This window comes from Homarus americanus, unplaced genomic scaffold (genome assembly GCF_018991925.1).
Source record: "Homarus americanus isolate GMGI-L3 unplaced genomic scaffold, GMGI_Hamer_2.0 scaffold29373, whole genome shotgun sequence".
Classification (NCBI taxonomy): domain Eukaryota; kingdom Metazoa; phylum Arthropoda; class Malacostraca; order Decapoda; family Nephropidae; genus Homarus; species Homarus americanus.
In genome coordinates this window covers 662,016-681,462 of record NW_024736157.1, presented here as the reverse complement: position 1 = coordinate 681,462, position 19,447 = coordinate 662,016, and the positions used below count along the sequence as shown (strand labels likewise).

The window sequence follows — 19,447 nt, the reverse complement described above, 5'->3', positions numbered from 1 at the left end:
CACAACCTAAAGACTTACAAATCGGCGCGGACCATTCAGCCGAGGTCCGGACACGGGCAACGGGGATAAAGGATGATAAATGAAGAATAATGCTATGATAAATGAAGAATAATGCCGTGATAAATGCGTGACGGCCGAGGAGGAAAGGTGGGAAGGGGATGGGACGGCGGGGAGGGGGTGGGGGAGAGACGCGCTCTACTGAGGAAGATGAGCGAGAGTTTGTGTATGGGAGGGGGAAGGGAAAATAGAGTAGGCAAGGGAGATAAGAGAGAGGAGGTAGAGGAGGGGGCGGGAGGTAGAGCGGAGGGAATGGGAAGGAAGGTGGAAGGTAGAGGAAAGGAGGGGAAGGGAGATGGAAGAGGGGGGTGGGAGGGAGGAGAGGGGCGATAGTGAACCCTGACATGAAAATGTGAGGAAGTGAGAGAGAGCGAGGATGAGTGAACGCAAAGGTGAAAGTGTGCGACTAATATTTTTGAGTGAGTGAGTGAGTGAGTGAGTGAGTGAGTGAGGGCGAGTGAGAAAATGACAAGCACAGTTGGAGACGAGAATGAAAACAATAATGTGAAAGAGAGACAGTGAATGAAGGACTGACAGAGACAGAGAGAAAAGAGGAGTGAGGAGTGAGTGAGTGGGAGGGAGGGAGGGAGGAGGATAATCCAGGGCCATGACAGGTAAGAGGGGCGTAAGCGGCGGCAAGATGAGGTGTTTTGATAACTCGGCCATAATAAATACCCGGGCATTTTTAGGCCGCCTCATTTGGGCCTGGAGCCGAAGTAATAATTTGGCAATCTATTTCCTGGCCGCTAAATTATATTCTTGTGCTGTTCTGGGGGAGGGAGGGAGAGGGAGGAGTTGGGTGGGTGGGTAGAAGGGAAGAAATGAGGGGAGGGAGGAGGGAGGGAGGGAGGAGAGGGAGGAGTTGGGTGGGGGTAGAAGGGAAGAAATGAGGGATTGTGGGGAGAGAGAGAGAGAGAGAGAGAGAGAGAGAGAGAGAGAGAGAGAGAGAGAGTTGAACTTGGGTAGGCGTGAGAGAAAGATGGGGATAGAGGAAGAAGGTGACTGACTCCCCACGATATAAACCCATCAGCGCCCCTACACCCACTCCCTCTCCTCTTTGTATCTCTATCTTACCATCTTCCCATTTTCATCCCCATCCTTCCTGACAACAGCAGGCAGTCCCTAAAATAATGATGATAGCGAAGTCCTATCTCCAGTCATGAGTACCGACCCGACTACACCTGCTCAGGAACACACACACACACCCTAGCTACACCTGCGCACACGCACACAGCCTGCCTGCCTGCCTACACACACACACACACACACACACACACACACACACACACACACATACTACACCCTCATTAATCACCACTGTGGATGTGAAGTAAGAACTCTCCGGCCAGGACGAGAAACAAGTAATTCTTTGTATGTTTATCACGAGTCTGATAATGACACGGACGTTACCCCTCTGGTCACTGCTGCTGCTCCCCTAACACTCCACCTCTACTGGGGCCACCTGACTCCCCCAAGCTTATTTCACGTGAAGACCAACCACCCTAAAACTAACCTAAAAACCAAATATCTAACCTAACCTAACAACCAAATATCTAACCTAACCTAACCTAACAACCAAATACTGTATCTTATCTTATCTAATCTAACCTAACCTAACAACCAAATATCTAACCTAACCTAACCCTCAGGTAGCGTTAGGGTCTTTAATCATCTCAGGTAAAATAAAATTAGGGGTTAATCTTCAAGTGGTTCCATATACCGTATACCGAAATCTGAACGTACAATTCTGAATTAAATCGAAATCTGTATATATGCCACCAACACTTCACTCTAACTATATACTAAAATTAAAATCTGTATATTAAAATCTGAATAACATCTTTGGTTCATAATAATATCCGTCACGACTTCATCTGTCACGAATATTCCTCTCATACACGTTCTCCTTCCCCCTCCCACACACACTCTCAACCCCTACCCTCCAATTACTCACTTTCATTCCCCTCCCTCTCTTTTCTCCCCCCTCCTATCTTTTCATCTCTCCCTTTTCTATACTTCCCTTTCCCTCTTTTCTCCTCCCCCTCATTTTACCCCTCGCTTCCCCAACTTCCCCCTTCCCTTATTTTCGGTCTCCCTTCCCTCACCCTCCCTCCCCCCACCCCCACAAGCAGGTAAAATCAGAATCGGACTCGGTATTTGCCTGGTGCCGCTGTACGGGCGACCACTGGTGTATAAAATTGATTTACATAAGTAGGGAAGCAACGCCACCACAACACTGACCAGGTGTACGTATGTAGGGAGAGGGGAGGGAGGGAGGCTTTGTCTAATGGCAGGTGGAGGGACGCATGTTTAATGGCTGGAATGGGGAGGGGGAGGTGGGGGAGAAGAGACTAGGTGGGGGAGAGTAGACGAGGTGGGAGAGAGGAGACGAGGAGGGGAGAGGATGAAAGTGGGAGGAAAAGAGGAAGAAAATGGGACAAGGTAGTGGAAGAGGGGAATATAAGAGGAAAACAAAATGTAATGGGGAGGGAATGAGAGGAATATGAGGGAAAGGAAGGGGAATGAAGGGAGTAAAACAGAAGAAAAAAAACCAGCTTATTATTTTTTTTTTCCAACTTTTAATTTATCTGCCTCTTCCTATCTCCCCAACAAAAACAAAAGGGGGGAAATGGAAGGAAGGTGGGTGAGGGCGCGGAAGAAAGAGGAAAGGAGGTAGGGAGGGGGAGAGGAGGGAGGGAGACGAGGGAGGGAAGAAGGAAGGAAAGAATGGGGGAAAGAAGGAAGGGAGGGTCGGAGGGTGTGGTGATTCCTGGAGAAATACGCTTGTATGGTGAAGAGGGCAGGAAGTAAAGAACCAAATACAGACTTGTGGTGTTGACTATGACCAGATGGTGAGGCCCTGAGGCGGTGTTCCCCCCTTACCCTCCCACCCTACCTCCCTCCCTCCCTCCCTCCCTCTGCATGGGCTCCCTCACCTTACTCCCTTCACCCTTAAATCCGTACATAGGCTCCCTCACCCTATTTCTTCTATCATCACCCTATACATCGTTCCCTCCACCCTTTCACCCTGGGAGGTCCTTTGTATCACTTTACCAAAGTGTGAACCAAGACATTATTCACAGGTCACCGTCGACGTATGCGGGTCTACTTAATAATAAATGCTAATATCAATTCCATTATGTTCTACTTAACATCAATAACTAGTAATATTAATGGTGCAGAAACTATGACGTTAAAATGAACGAGTAATTTAACATAAATCATCGTGTTTTAGTTAAGAGTGAAGTCGCCATTATTGCTTCTACTTCATATACCGGTCATTAAATGTAAAGTTATTAATATTATATGCAATAATGACGGCTCATTGACTTATCTTTTTTATATCAAGTAATTATAATCTAATATTGATGAGAACTACTTTTTCACTATTAAAAGTACGTTCCAGCTGCTGTGTCATAATGTTTCGTACTGAGTCATATTTGTGGAAGTAATAACAAGCCTCACACAGCAGTATATTACTATCGTCTTACTAAAACACCTTTCCCAACCCGTCCGTAACACTTATTAAACAATTCAGTATGCTAAAATTACTACATTCGCAATATAATTATCTACAAAACATTCCTACTCTGTTTATTAAGGTAATTACGTATACTTCTACTTATACGGGACTCGGTATCTCACGAAGCTCAATCGCCTAACCACACGTCTCCACGAATCATCAACGTCCACACTATCACGAAACAAACCTTAAGAAGATATCCACAACCTCAACACGTCAGGGTAAAAAAAAGAAAGGTAAATAAAAAGTTGAGCCTACGAATCCAGACTGGCAACAAGAAAAACGAGTCTCCCCTTGCCAATCTATCATTACGTCACATTGTTTACACCATAGACGAACGCGACGCCGTAAAGGAGCGCCTTAAGGTCGACACCAGGGGAGCACACACTCTAGACAATGAAATATATATAAACGCGACCCCATGCTGAAGTCCTACACGATGGGACAATGCCACGGAAATGACATGAAGTGAAAAGTGGCGGTGACGACTTTGGGGGAGTAGAGGCATTATAATGATGATGAGGGCGATGATAATGATGATGATGACATGAGCTCCGGAGGGCCTCAAGATTAATTATTTTGATAAGGCATTGCAACCGTCCCTTCTCAGACTCATTTATTCATATCAGGTGTAATGGTTATATAATAATAGACGCACTGAAAGAAATAAATGACTCGAAATTGCAAAGCTGAATAGATCCCTCTGAACAATACAAATGGCCGCTCAGTCGTCGGGGTGGCCGGTTAAGGTTTTAATTCATTATTTTCGCCTCGTATTTGACGGAGGATTGCAGTCAGCCCTGACCCCGGCCGGCTGGCTGGCTGGCTGGGGCTGTTCCTCCCAGGGATTAATATTAACCTCCACAAAAACTCCCTACATGACCTGTGAAATCTCCCCCCACCAGTCCCCTACACCTTACAGACACAGATGAAAGGTCAGTCGAGATAAAACTGCCATAAAATGATTTAACACCTCCCATTCTGGTCTCATATAAGCAACTCTGTGTATAGTAAATGTTGCCATATGTATCAGAGCGGGGCCTGTCTTGTATGCCTAGCGTGCGTCTTGCCATATGGGTGCCAGACGTCACTTAATCAACATCTGCGCTGGAGAGTATGGTCGGGGCTCGCTTTCCCTTCACCCTCCTCAACACCACCACACACCTAACAACCACCACACCTCCTCTACACAACCCAACATGCTGGATGAATTACACAAATATATCAAAAACTATTCCACAACCACCCTCTCAGGTTCCCCAAATTTCCTATGGGCATAATCCGATGTATTTGCATTCATCCGGTCACTGGCAAAATGAGCCACAAGTCACCGCAGCCGAGGGTCGATCTTGGCTTGTGGTGGGCGGGTGCTGCTTAGACCCTTCCACACATGAGCGGCTGCCATTGTGTAAGTCTGCCATGTTGATATGCCACGATAGGTTATCACTTTCCATTATAATATAACGTTCATAAGCACAGTGTGATAAGACTTTTATTACTCTCACTGATTATGAGAACAAAGACCTCAATCCTAGAATACGACTTGAGGGACTGCTTCGATGAGGGGTTTGTTCTCTCTCTCTCTCTCTCTCTCCGTCAGTAAGTATGTTTATTCTCGTGCTTTACTTACACTCTCTTTACCGGTGTGTGTGTTTTGTTCTCACATCATATCTCTGTCTCTCTCTCACTGTCGCTCCATATATCTATTCCTTATATAATAAAGTTGTTAACTAATCTTCCTCGTGTTCAGTCTCCACTTCCCTCACTTCTCTCTACTACTCACCCACCTCTTGTAATCCCCCCCTCCCTCCTTCCCTTTAATCCCTCTTCTTCCACTCCCGCTCTCTGTACTCCATCCTGGTCGCTATCCCTCCCTGACACAACACCGCCAGGTAAGGCAGTGTTGGCCAACAGGTGCACACAGGTGTTCCATTAAAACACTTGCCTGGGGGTCGTGTCACCTCCATAAAGCTGGTCTCTTGGATTCCTACCACAGTTATCAATAGTAACGGGCCGACGCTCAAGGACTGCTATAGGCTTTCTTCCACACTATTTCTTCTCCTACCTATGACTTTTGTTGCCTCGCCTCACTTCACTTCTACAGCCCAGCTCCCCTCAGCAGCCTCATCTACATTTACCCTCACAACTCTTGTTTACTTCTTCTTGCTTGTAACTCTGATTACTTTCATTAATTTCATTTCCTCCTCCTCCCCCCCTGCCTCACCACCACCCAGCTCATCCTCCTCCTCCTTCCTTCACCTTCCTCCCCCCGTCCTCTCTCCTCTCCCTCCTTCCCTCCACCCCCATCTGTATTCCTCAAAGCCGGTACCTAACGTGCAACATTTAAGCCGAGGTTTCGTTAAGGCAGTTAATTAAATCTTTACTCGTGTAGGGCGAACACTGCATCGTCAAGCGCTCAGTCCGGCCTCCTCATTAATACTATTTCAATCAGCTCTTGCTCAAGTTTCTAAATTGAATATGTACTGGTTTCCTTTGACTTGTATTCACCGTGGAAGTTGATGATGCTTGGTCGGCGTCTGTGTTTGATGATATATATATATATATATATATATATATATATATATATATATATATATATATATATATATATATATATATATATATATATCATTTAATCTATTCAATGCATTAGCATGAAAAATAATAAAACATACTTATTCACACACACACACACACATATATATATAACAAGCAACATCTCGCTTCATCAGTAATATCATATTATCTCCCGGCGTCTAAATTACTATTGGTCTACCTTAGGGAAGGACAGTACTGTACCACACGATTTGCTAGTTGTTGTGTATCGCTGGTCGATGTGTATCGCTGGTCACTGTGTATCGCTGGTCGCTGTGTATCGCTAGTGTTATGGAGGTATCTATCTATCTATCCAGAAATACGAATTATACAACTGCTCCCTATACACCCTCGATGACGTCACTCATTGTTTATCTCTGCACAGCTGATGACTTGCCAGACAAATATGGCGGCTCAGCAGGTGCAGTGAGCCCAGGTGATAATTAATACCCCCATAACAGGAATATATTACTAAATTATCAGGTCTCGTTTCCCTCTGTGACAAGATGCTATTAGTCAGCAACAGGCCGTTTGTGAGTCTTGGCTTTATGCGGCCGTATGTAGCAGTTAACAGCTCCTGCCACAGTTAACAACTCCTACCGCAGTTAACAGCTCCTGCCGCAGTTAACAGCTCCTGCCGCAGTTAACAACTCCTGCCGCAGTTAACAGCTCCTGCCGCAGTTAACAGCTCCTGCCGCAGTTAACAGCTCCTGCCGCAGTTAACAACTCCTGCCGCAGTTAACAGCTCCTGCCGCAGTTAACAGCTCCTGTCGCAGTTAACAGCTCCTGTCGCAGTTAACAGCTCCTGCCGCAGTTAACAGCTCCTGTCGCAGTTAACAGCTCCTGTCGCAGTTAACAGCTCCTGTCGCAGTTAACAGCTCCTGTCGCAGTTAACAGCTCCTGCCGCAGTTAACAGCTCCTGTAGTAGTTAACAGCTCCTGCCACAGTTAACAGCTCCTGCAGCAGTTAACAGCTCCTGCAGCAGTTAACAGCTCCTGTAGTAGTTAACAGCTCCTGCAGCAGTTAACAGCTCCTGCCGCAGTTAATAGCTCCTGTAGTAGTTAACAGCTCCTGCCACAGTTAACAGCTCCTGCAGCAGTTAACAGCTCCTGCAGCAGTTAACAGCTCCTGTAGTAGTTAACAGCTCCTGCCACAGTTAACAGCTCCTGCAGCAGTTAACAGCTCCTGCAGCAGTTAACAGTTCCTGTAGTAGTTAACAGCTCCTGCCACAGTTAACAGCTCCTGCAGCAGTTAACAGATCCCACAGCAGTTTACAACACCAGCACCACGACGACAGCAATAACCTACCGCGACAAATCATCTATAATAGTACAAGAAATAACAGCAAATATAAAAACAACAATGATAATAATCTGCAGCAATTAAAGGTTCCTAAACAATAACAGTAACATCAATGAAAGCTGCAACAGCCTTCTTGGTCACAGGGAAGGGATCAACAGCGGTAACAGCTAAAGAAACCAGTGAGGAGACAGCAAGACAACGGAGGTATACGAGATGAGGAGATACGAAAAGGAGGAACTACCAACCACCGACGATTGGGGAGAAGGCAACGACGATAACTGGGAGACAACGACGATAACTGGGAGACAACGACGATAACTGGGAGAAGACAACGACGATAACTGGGAGAAGACAACGACGATAACTAGGAGAAGGTAACGACGATAACTGGGAGAAGACAACGACGATAACTAGGAGAAGACAACGACGATAACTAGAAGACAACAACGATAACTAGGAGAAGGTAACGACGATAACTGGGAGAAGACAACAACGATAACTGGGAGAAGACAACGACGATAACAACGACGATAACTGGGAGAAGACAACGACGATACGACTGGGAGAAGACAACGACGATAACTAGGAGAAGGTAACGACGATAACTAGAAGACAACAACGATAACTGGGAAGAAGACAACGACGATAACAACGACGATAACTGGGAGAAGACAACGACGATAACTAGAAGACAACGACGATAACTACGACTAGGAGATAAGACAACGACGATAACTGGAGATAAGACAACGACGATAGCTATAACTAAGAGCAGACATATCAACGATAACTGGGGAGAAGCCAACGACGATGACTGGGAGAAGACAACGACGATCTAGAAGACAACAACGATAACTGGGAGAAGACAACGACGACGACTAGACAACAACGATAACTGGGAGAAGACAACGACGATAACAACGACGATAACTAGAAGACAACGACGATAACTGGGAGAAGACGACGACGATAACTAGAAGACAACAACGATAACTGGGAGAAGACGACGATAACTGGGAGAAGACAACGACGATAACTGACGATAACTGGGAGAAGACAACAACGATAACTGGGAGAAGACAACGACGATAACTAACGACGATAACTAGAAGACAACGACGATAACTGGAGAAGACGACGATAACTGGGAGAAACGACGATGAGGGAGAAGACAACGACGATGACTACAACTAGAAGACAACAACGATAACTGGGAGAAGACACAACGATAACTGGGAGAAGACAACGACGATAACTGGGAGAAGACGACAACGATAACTGGGGAAGACGACGACAACGACGATAACTGGAGAAGACGACGATAACTGGGAGAAGACAACAACGATATCTAGACAACGATAACACGACAACGATAACTGGAGAAGACAACGACGATAACAACGACGATAACTACGATAACTGGGAGAAGACAACGACGATAATAGGAAGACAACAACGATACTGGAGAAGACAACGACGATAACTGAGAGAAGACGACGATAACTGGGAGAAGACAACCACGATAAAAAGACAACGACGATAACTGGGAAGAAGACAACGATACTATAACACGAAGAAGACAACGACGATAACTGGGAGAAGACAATAACGATAACTGGGAGAAGACAACGACGATAACTGGAGAAGACAATAACGATAACGGGAAAGACAACGACGATAACTGGAAGAACGATAACAGACAACGATAACTAACGAGAGAGACGACAACGATAGCTGGAGAAGACAACGACAATAACTGGGGAGAAGACAACGACGAGAGAGAGCGACAACGATAGCTGGGGAGAAGACAACGACAATAACTGGGGAGAAGACAACGACGATAACTGGGGAGAAGACAACGACGATAACTGGGGAGAAGACAACGACGATAACTGGGGAGAAGACAATAACGATAACTGGGAAAAGACAACGACGATAACTGGGGAGAAGACAACAACGATAACTGGTAGAAGACAATAACGATAACTGAGAGAAGACAACAACGATAACTGAGAGAAGACAACAACGATAACTGGGGAAAGCTAATAATTGAAGAGAAACAAAAACAATTACCAAGTGAGAGTCGACACAAATAAAACTATAAGTGGAGATGAGAAAGAAGCTTAAGAGAAGAACTGTACTTTCTTTTTATTCTGTAATAATGATAAAAGTTCCGACCTTTAGCGGGGATTAACTTTCTTCAACACGCATGAACACATCACACACACACCCACACCCCCACACACACACTCACCCACACCACCTCCACACACACACACCTACACCACCCCCACACACACACTCACACCCACACCACCCCACACACACACACACCACCCACATGCACCCCCCCACACACACACACCACCTGCACCACCCCCACACACCACCTACACACACTCACCTACAGCCCCCCTCCCCTCCCCACCACACACCCCCAAAACGCGCGTAACGCCTTATCATAACAAAGCCCCTAATCACGTGCATTCAACAGCGTTAACTCAAAACTCGTAATCTACAGTACAGTACATACGGACCACCGCAAACGTAAATTTAGTAACCCTGCGGCTCTTGGATATATATCTTAACATACATGCGTTTAACAATCAAAGTCTAGGATCTTATGTGAAGGGCAGTAAACTTCATTCTTATTTTGATTCTTTCAGTATTTCAAACCTTCAGGGAGTTCAGTGTCTCTCGCAGTTCATCACAACACTGCGCGGGAAGAGTAACAATAGAGAGGGGGAAAAGCCTTGAGCAGCAGGAGGGAGTCAACACTAAACACGGGTCATATTCGGTGAAGTAACAACACCTACTTCCAAAACGACCATTAAATATCGTGAGTTTACCTCTGTATTTTTTTTTTGGGGGGGAGAGGGGGGTGGGAGGGGGTGTTATTAATCTCCAATCATTCTGAATATCATGAGGTCCCCTTTTTTATTAATCGCCAATCATTCTACTAATCAAGCTTTGTCACTGACCATAACTCCGACCATTAATCTCCACCATGTAACCTGTAATTAATATTAAAAATGAAAAATCTATTACACAATAACAAGAACTAATGAGGGGGCGTGGATTCTCTCCCCGACCCCTCCCGACCCGGCAAGCTGGTGGGGGCCAAGATTGGGAGGGTGGGGGAGGGTGGGGGAGGGAAGGGGGGTGAGAAAGGAAAGACACAGCGGTGGAGGTGGGGAGACGTACAGTACGTTGGCATGGGGGGACAAGTAGTATGGGTACAGGTAGTGGGGGTACAGGTAGTGGGGAATAGGATGAAGACAGCGGGATCGTAGGTAATGGGGAGAGAAGTTGGAATGAGGGGGCCGGAGGTGGTGGAGGGTGGGATATGAGATGTTGGAGAGAGAGAGAGAGAGAGAGAGAGAGAGAGAGAGGCGTCAACACTATGCGAGATCGGACAGACAGACACACAAATGAAATGGAACGGATGAATCCTGGATATACTGGTAACACACACACACAGAGGGATAAAAACAGACAGATGGAGAAACAGACAGACAGACGCAAGACAGTCGGAGGAGGCAGGGCAGCTCCACGTCCGTCTCGAGGGCCAGGCACGAATTTGATGACCTTCGGATAATCTTTGTATTGCCTCACCCTCTCTTTAATTACTATCTTTATAGTTACGCCCCGGTCATCTCCAGCCCGGCCCGGCCCGGCCCGCACCGGACTCTGGGCCCCACACCAACCAACTCACCCCAATAATCCTAACATACGTATTAACCGGATCCGACCCGTCGCTTTTATCCGGAGCGTGTGCCGAGTGACCTCCGGACGTCAGCCGGGTGTATTAACCGGCCACATTATCAAGGTTGGGCACACACCGGTTTCAGATTCACAATAATGGCGCAGGTAATAAATTCTTCTTTTAAAGCCACCATTAAATCTGCAAGCCAAATATCGCACACAGTCTGGCCGGCTTGTTGAGTGTGTGTGTTGAGGGTGAGGCAGTGTTCGCAACATTATCATAATTCATCATAATAGACCTTAGAGAATGCTGATGCAGGGATAATTATTCTGCCATGATTTCATTGACATGACTAACCTGAGAGAGAGAGAGAGAGACCTTTAGCGTTTACGAAATTATCTCGGCTATTGCACACGCCCGCCTTCAACACCACAAGGTGAAAGTCTATTAACCCTACCTGTACTTGTAGTAGGAAGTCTCATTAATAGGGACGACCAGGTGAATCTAAACAACGACAACAGCCCAAAGCAACATAACTTCCACCTGTCTCTGTCGGAGGGGGGGGGGAGACAGAGGGAGAGAGAGAGAGAGAGAGAAAAGATCAGGCGAGAAATGCCACAAAGCTATTATTAAACTCTCAATCTTAGGCATGATTAAGGCCAGCTTCATAACAATCACACCTTAATTATAAAGTACAGACAGCCACTTTGCCTCTAAACCCCCCTCCCCCCCCCCTCTCTCATATTACAGTGGGGCCTACGACCACCTGCCACAGCGAGAACCGGAGCTGGTGAGTATTAATAATTATAAAAACAGCGGAGGTCAACAGCGATCTGTCAAAACAGCCGGCCAACACCCACCATACCGACGTTTATACTCCACTACAACAAAAACATCAGACAACGCCCACTACCCAACATTTCAATATACTGTTCGCAAACACTACATGTTGCTGAGTCATTACAGTGTTTCAACAATTACGGAAAATTATTGGCAATAAAAATTCTTGATTACATGATAAGCAAATGTAGAAAAACCTTTATGAAACTTAACGAAAGACAAAGAAATATACTTCCAGCTATATATAAAATCCTATCTTATTTATTTATATATACGGATTATGAAGCTCGGACCAAAAACACGAATTCTAATATCAATATCTTACTCAGCCAATTTATTCTGTACAATGATAATTTAAAATATACACCCCCAGACCCCTCCCCCAACACCCCCGAACCCCCTCCCCCAACACCCACAGACCCCCCTCCTCCAACAACCCCCAGACCCCTCCCCCAACACCCCAGACCCTCCCAATACTCCCCAGACCCTCCCCAACACCCCCAGACCCTCCCCCAACACCCCCAGACCTCCCCAACACCCACAGACCCCCTCCCCAACAAACCCCAAGACCCTCCCCAACACCCCAGACCCACTCCCCCCCGCCCCCAGACACACATCCAACACTCGTTTATGAAGGAAAACTCCAAGATAGAGGAGGAGGGAAGGGGCGGTCACACAGGTCAGGCCTTGAGGTAAACACTTTACAAGATAACACACTGCCAACCCTGTAATATACAAGTCCGAATTCCGAGACATCACCTATCCTCACCCAACACTCAAGCTAGTGTTCTGATTTTGTCCCTCAGGCAGAACCAGAACCTTCAAGAACTCTGAGTGGTCACTTGAACAGAACCACCGTCCTGATAAGGTGGAATTCTGATTTGTGTCTTAAGCGGAAGCATTTCTCGCCTTCTTGAGTGGCCATTCAGAGTCATCCCTTGAGCAGAAGTATTTCCTTAAACTAAAATGTCATCCGCTTAAACTGAACCAACAACCCCTTAAAATCAGGTATTCAAGACACATCCCTTGAGCAGCACTTCTTGAGCGCTCCCTCCCAAATCAACATGTCACTGACTCACTGTCTTCCTCCTCCTCTTCCTCCTCACCTCCCCCTCAACACTAAAAAGATTCTTTTTTATACACGGTCTCCTATCATAACTAAAATACATTTTCTGAATAGCGAATCAACGAAAGGAGAACAATGACGGATGTATCGAAGTTGTGTCAATGGCTACTCACACAATTGAGGCAGCCACTCAAGTCACGGCTCAAGGGCTCCCCCACCACCTGTTTAAATTAAGAGGAAATACCCAGCGCACCACATTCTCAAACATTCTTACCTCAAGTCTGTTTCTTTCACTCCATTAAATGAAAATTTACTTATGATTCTCGCCTTAAAATGAAAACTTACTCATGATTCATCCCTAAAAAGAGACCTTCCCAAAGATTCGTAAGTTTATAGCATTTTCTTCCCTTAACTATTCAAATAAAGTCTCCGGGTAATTTTGACGCCATCTTTGTGTATAGTAAGTTGAGGGACCTATTAATAAAAAAAGGCCCGCGTGTAGAGGAATAAACAAACGAAAAAAAAAAGAATCCACGCTAAGAATCTCCAAGAATCTGGGTCGCCGTCATGATGGAGGTTGATAAACAGATCCCTAACTTACGGCGTTGTATATATAAGTATTTATGAAAGAATGTAAACTGAATAGAGGGAGGTGAAGGCCAGCAACTTCTTCCTTCTCCTCATAGATATTATATACCTTAAACACTGGTAATAGTCGTTATTTTATTTTTAATTTACATAAATGTGAATCATGTCCGAAATAGGTCAGAGGTACCTGAAGAGAGAAGAAATGTGTGTGTGTGTGTGTGTGTGTGTGTTATGTACGGAGTAGCGTGGACTGCTATGCCAATCCCTGATAAGATTACTCAGCGAATATTAAGAGTTGATGTTCAGTATATACAAGTTTATATTGTAGAGCTTCCGTATTAGATAGACAGTGTGTAGGTGTGTAAAAACCAAACCAAAACTTAATTATAAAATTGCCAAAGAGAAAAAACATTCTAATCAAAAAAGAAAACAAAAAAAAACGAGGATGTTTTTGTGAGAGAGATGCAGGGAAGTAAGAAGTCCAAGTGGGGTACTAAGACTCAAGTGAGCGTCCACCAAAAAGTTCATATGACAATATTGACACAGTTAAGTCCAGCACTCTGATAGTGACAAAGCTAAAACTGGTATATTTTTGTCCCTTTTTTTTTTTTTTGGTGAGCACTTAATTGTCAAACAATGTAGTTATGACGTCAACACAGCTTCCTCCTCCACAGCTACAACATCTCGTCTTTTAGACAACTACAAAAAAGTGTTGTCTAAATGAGCAGCATTTCGAATCAGTTGGTTGTAAATTGGTTTTGGAATCCTCGACTATTCCCCACACAAGATTCTCCCGATTACCTCTCATTTGGCGGGAACACTGCTGATTGGGCAAATTTTGGCGGGTAAACCGAGCCAATCCAAGGCAGGCACACCAGGCCATTAGGAGATAAGTGTGCGTGTCTTAATTTATGTTTCGGTAGCTGTGAGGGGGTCGATTTGTGTGGTGACGTCATAGCCGTGTTTACTTACCAGCCATTGAGGTGCCCATCCAGTGGTGAGAAGACTCCAGCAGCTTGGCCTATGAAGAGAAGAAAACAAGAAATTATAGACAACAGTTATACCTCAAGTCAATACCATCAAACGATATAATTTACCAACATTATCTTAAATGTTAAAGGAAAAAAGAACAAGTCATAAAGGGATTATATCATAACTTTTATTGCTATTTTTGTCGATAATAATGTACACAGGTAAGTTTATATGAGTTAAGTGGAAACACAACAGCAATGCTACAGTATTGTTCAAGCTACTTTTTGTGTTATTTTGAATATAAATTCATGTATAACTTTTGCCACACCCTATAATTACGAGCCCAGCTGTGTATAATCCAGGTGTGCATAATCCAGGTGCGTGTAATCCAATAACCTGACAACAAGAGCAACAACATTATCTCCAAAATATAGTCCACGTCATGGGATGTATTCATTAGGGTTAAACAAGGGATCACCCGAAGATTACTAGGCGCCCAAACGCTTACCTAACCCTCCCAGGTATGGTTAAGGTGTTTAATCATAAGGTGAAATAAGCTAGGGTGTCTAATCTTCAGGTGATCCCTGCACATTTTGGTCACTACAATTTTACACCGTCATATGGGTAATCTACAGGATCTGGCGGTAGTTGGTGATAAGGCGCCTCAAGTTCCACCATCCTCTATAGTAGGTAAATGATAACAGCTCACCTGAACACTTGTTATCTTAGGAGAACACACAATCACCGCCCCTCTACTGATAACAACCAGCGTTAGTTTTCCATGTGCAAAAGAAATGACTTGTGTGTGTGTGAGTGTGTGTGAGTGAGTGTGAGTGTGTGTGTGTGTGTGTGTGTGTTGATTTTTTTCCGGGGCTTTACCATGTGTAGGGGAGGGTGTGGGAAGGAGGAGGGGAGGGAGCGGGGGAGAGGAAGGAGGAGCGGGGAAGAGGAGGGAGGGATAAGGTCAAGGGGCATAAGAGAGGAAGGGGAGGTGTAGGGGATTGGATAAGGGAGGGAGAGGGGGATTGGACAAAGCAAGTAGAGGGTGGAGTAAGAGAGTGAACGAGGTAGAGAGAGAGAGAGAAGGAAGGGGGAGGGAAAAGGAGGGAAGGAAGGGGAGGGAAAAGGAGGGAAGGAAGGGGAGGGAAAAGGAGGGAAGGAAGGGGAGGGAAAAGGAGGTGGAGGGAAGAGTAGGGAAGGGAGGGGAGGGAAGAGTAGGGAAAGTGAGAGGTGGGGAGGGGAAGTAAAGAGAGAAAGGGGGAGGGGAGAGGAAGGAAGAGAAGGAAATGGGATGGGAATGGAGAAAAAGGAGAGGAGGGAAGAGACGGGAAGGGAGAGAGGGGAAGGGAGTGGGGTGGGGGGTTACAATGTGACGGGCATTTCCTCTCCACACATAAAAACAGCTGTGTCGGTGACGTCATTGGGTCATGTATACATTTCCACACATTATTGTAATTTATTATCAGCCGAGTGTGTTGTTTGTCCGAGTGACTGTCATTCTTGCCAGCGGTAAGTGGGCGAGGCTGGGAGAGTATTATTATTATTATTATTATTATTATTATTATTATTATTATTATTATTATATTATTATTATTATTATTATTATTATTATTATATTATTATTATTATTATTATTATTATGGAGAAGCCGATAGATTATTATTATTATTAGTAGTAGTAGTAGTAGTAGTAGTATTTTTACTATTATCGATGACCTTGTTATTGATGGGTGATACCAGCTTGTGTAAAAAGACAAGGACGAGGTAAAGCACATCACATCACATCCGTCACAGCATATCACAGCACATCCGTCACAGCATATCACAGCACATCCGTCACAGCATATCACAGCACATCCGTCACATCATATCACAGCACATCCGTCACAGCATATCACAGCACATCCGTCACATCATATCACAGCACATCCGTCACAGCATATCACAGCACATCCGTCACATCATATCACAGCACATCCGTCACAGCATATCACCGCACATCCGTCACAGCATATCACAGCACATCCGTCACATCATATCACAGCACATCCGTCACAGGAGAATGAATGAATGAATGATATTGGATTGTGAAAGAGTCCGTATTTTAGCGGTCACAGACTTCGATGAATGAATTACAAAATAAAACAATGTTGGGGTGTTTGTTGTGGTGGTGATAGTGGTAGGTGGTGGTGATAGTGGTAGATGGTGGTGATAGTGGGTAAAAGCATAGTAGGTGGTGTGTGTGATATGTGATAGTGGTAGGTGTGATAGTATAAGGTGGTAGGTGGTGTAGGTGGTGGTGTGTGGTGGGTAAAAGAGTGTGTAGGTGTGTGATAGGGTAAAGAGTAAGTGTGTGTGGTGGTGAAGTAGGTGGTAGTATGGTATAGGTAGGTTGTGTAAGTATAGTAGGTGGGTGATAGTAGGTGGTGATAGTGGAGGTGGGTGATAGTAGATGGTGGTGATAGTGTAGGCTGTGGTGGTAAAAGTATATAGAGAGAGATAGGTAGGTACTGGTGATAATAGTAGTAGAGGAGATGATTGTGGTAGGTGGTGTTGGTGGTATTGGTGACAACACTCATTAAACAACAAACAAGCAAACAAATAAACATCAACAACAGAACAATTAATTCGTTTAGTGTTTGGTAAAAAAATTATCCTTAAGAACACCACAAAGAGTCCTGCTCTCTCCTTCCCTCCTTTCTCCCCACCTTCTTCCTTCATCTTCCTTCCTACCTTCCCTTTTCCTCCATTCTCACTCTCTCCCATCCCACTCACCATTACAATTCTCCCACCCCCTCTTATATGAACCAAAACTTGTCACAGGTAAAACTTAATCAATGCGAAGGATTACCTGAGATAAAGAGGTCACAGGCGACACGACAAACTAAATGATAAGCGACCTTACAAAATATATTAGTAGTGGAGGAGGGGAGGAGGAGAAGGGAGAGGGAAGAGGAGGAGGAGGGAGGGGGGAAGAGGGAGGAGGAGGGAGGGGGAGGAGGAGGAGGAGGAGGGGGGAGGAGAAGGGAGAGGGAAGGAGAGGGAGGGAGGGAGGGGGGAAGGGGAGGAGGAGGGAGGGGGGGGGAAGAGGAGGAGGAGGGAGGGGGAAGAGGAGGAGGAGGGAGGGGGGGAAGAGGAGGAGGAGGGAGGGGAAGGGAGGAGGAGGAGGGGGGGGGGGAGAGGAGGAGGGGGAGGAGTTAGGTGACATTCCCCAGGGTTGGTTGGGCCTTATTTACTGTACAATAAAATTATATGCCTTTATTCTGCCTCAGAAGGATAACACTTTTATTTTTGTAGGGGGGAGGGAAGGAGGGAGGGGGGGGAGGGAGGGAGGGGGAGGGAGGGAGGGGGTGAGAGGGGTGGGGGATGATAGAGGGAGGGGAGGTAGAAAGTGAACAGAGGGGAGAAAGAGGGAAAAGTCTTTATAGTTTATAGGGAGAGGGAGGGAGCTTAGGAGGAAGATGGAAGACAGGGAAGGAGATACATAAGGAAGAAGAGGGAGAATGAGAGACCAAAGGAATGAAAGAGAGAGGGAAGATGTGAGAGGAAAGAGGAGGAAGATGTATATAACTGAGGGGGAGAGGAACGAGGAGAGTAGAAATGTGTAGAGAGAGGAAAATAAGAGAAGGGAGACACGAAACACAACAAAAAGATAAGAAGAAGAAGAAGAAGAGAGAGAGGGAAGGAATCAACAAGGAAAGAAGAGGAGCACATAAGAGGAAAGGGGGTAGGAGAGGAGGGGAAGGGAAGAATCATGTGGGAGGGAAGAAGATGGGAGAGGAAGGAGGAATTGCATGAGAGGAGGGAAGGGAGAAACATGTTAGTGAAGGAGGGGAGAGAGATGGATGGAGAGGGAGGGGAGGGAAGAAGTAAGTATGAAGGAAGGGTAGGGAGAGTAGAAGGGAAAGAGCAGTGTGTAAGGGAAGGGAAAGGACGGGAAGGAGCTGGAAAGGGAGAGGCAATGTATCAAAGATGAGAGAGGGGAGACGCAATGTGTAAGGGAAGGGGGGGGAGGCTAATGAATGAAAGGAGAAACAAGAACGAGAGAAAAAGGAGGAGAGAGACAAGACGATAAGATGGGGAGAGTAACAGGTGGGAGGAAGGTAGTAAATGAAAGGAAGAGAAAAGAGGGAGAATATGAATGGAGAGGAAAAAGAACGATTGGAGGAGGAAGAAGAAGAACAGAAAGAGGGAGAGACAAGAGAGAGGGATCAGAGGACGACGATTATGACAGAAGAACGAGGACACGAGAAAGAAGATGGGAAAGCAAGAGACTGACGGAAGAAGAGAAAGAGGAAAATAGAGAAAGAGAGGAGGGACAGAAGAAGAGGAGGGAGGTTAAGTCGGATTACTGGTTTCATTAAATTTAATTTTGTTTCGACATATTAAAACTTGTCAATTCCATCTTTTCAGAAACAAGCAGCAAAAACCACGACATTTTTTGAACAGCTGATGAGATGGAGGCAGGGAGTGAGGGTGAGAGACAGTGGAGACAGATGGGGTGAGGGAGAGGAGGTGATGGATGTGGGGGAGAGGAGGGGTGGAGATAGTGAGGGGTGATGGGGTGAGGGAGAGTGAGGAGGATGGATGGAGGGTGATGGGGTGAGGAGAGGAGGGTGATGGGGTGAGGGAGAGGAGGGTGATGGATGTGGGGAGAGGAGGGTGAGAGATAGTGGAGGGTGATGGGGTGAGGGAGGAGGGTGAGAGATAGTGAGGGGATGGGGTGAGGGAGAGGAGAGGGTGATGGATGTGAGGGTGATGGGGGGAGGGAGAGTGAGGTGATGGATGGGGGAGAGTGA

The 19,447-nt window shown here is 45.7% G+C and overlaps 1 protein-coding gene across 2 annotated transcripts in view; it reads right to left on the bottom strand.

The window, feature by feature from the left end:
* Nucleotides 1-14,693, bottom strand: part of LOC121872099 (protein bric-a-brac 1-like) — a 117,553-nt gene extending 102,860 nt beyond the window's left edge. For both annotated transcript variants that reach the window (XM_042374785.1, XM_042374786.1), the window contains exon 1: nt 14,650-14,693. In XM_042374785.1, coding sequence (XP_042230719.1) covers nt 14,650-14,668 — 19 coding nt within the window. In that variant the 5' untranslated portion in view covers nt 14,669-14,693. The remainder of the gene's footprint in view (nt 1-14,649) is intronic.
* Nucleotides 14,694-19,447: the final 4,754 nt, after the last annotated feature.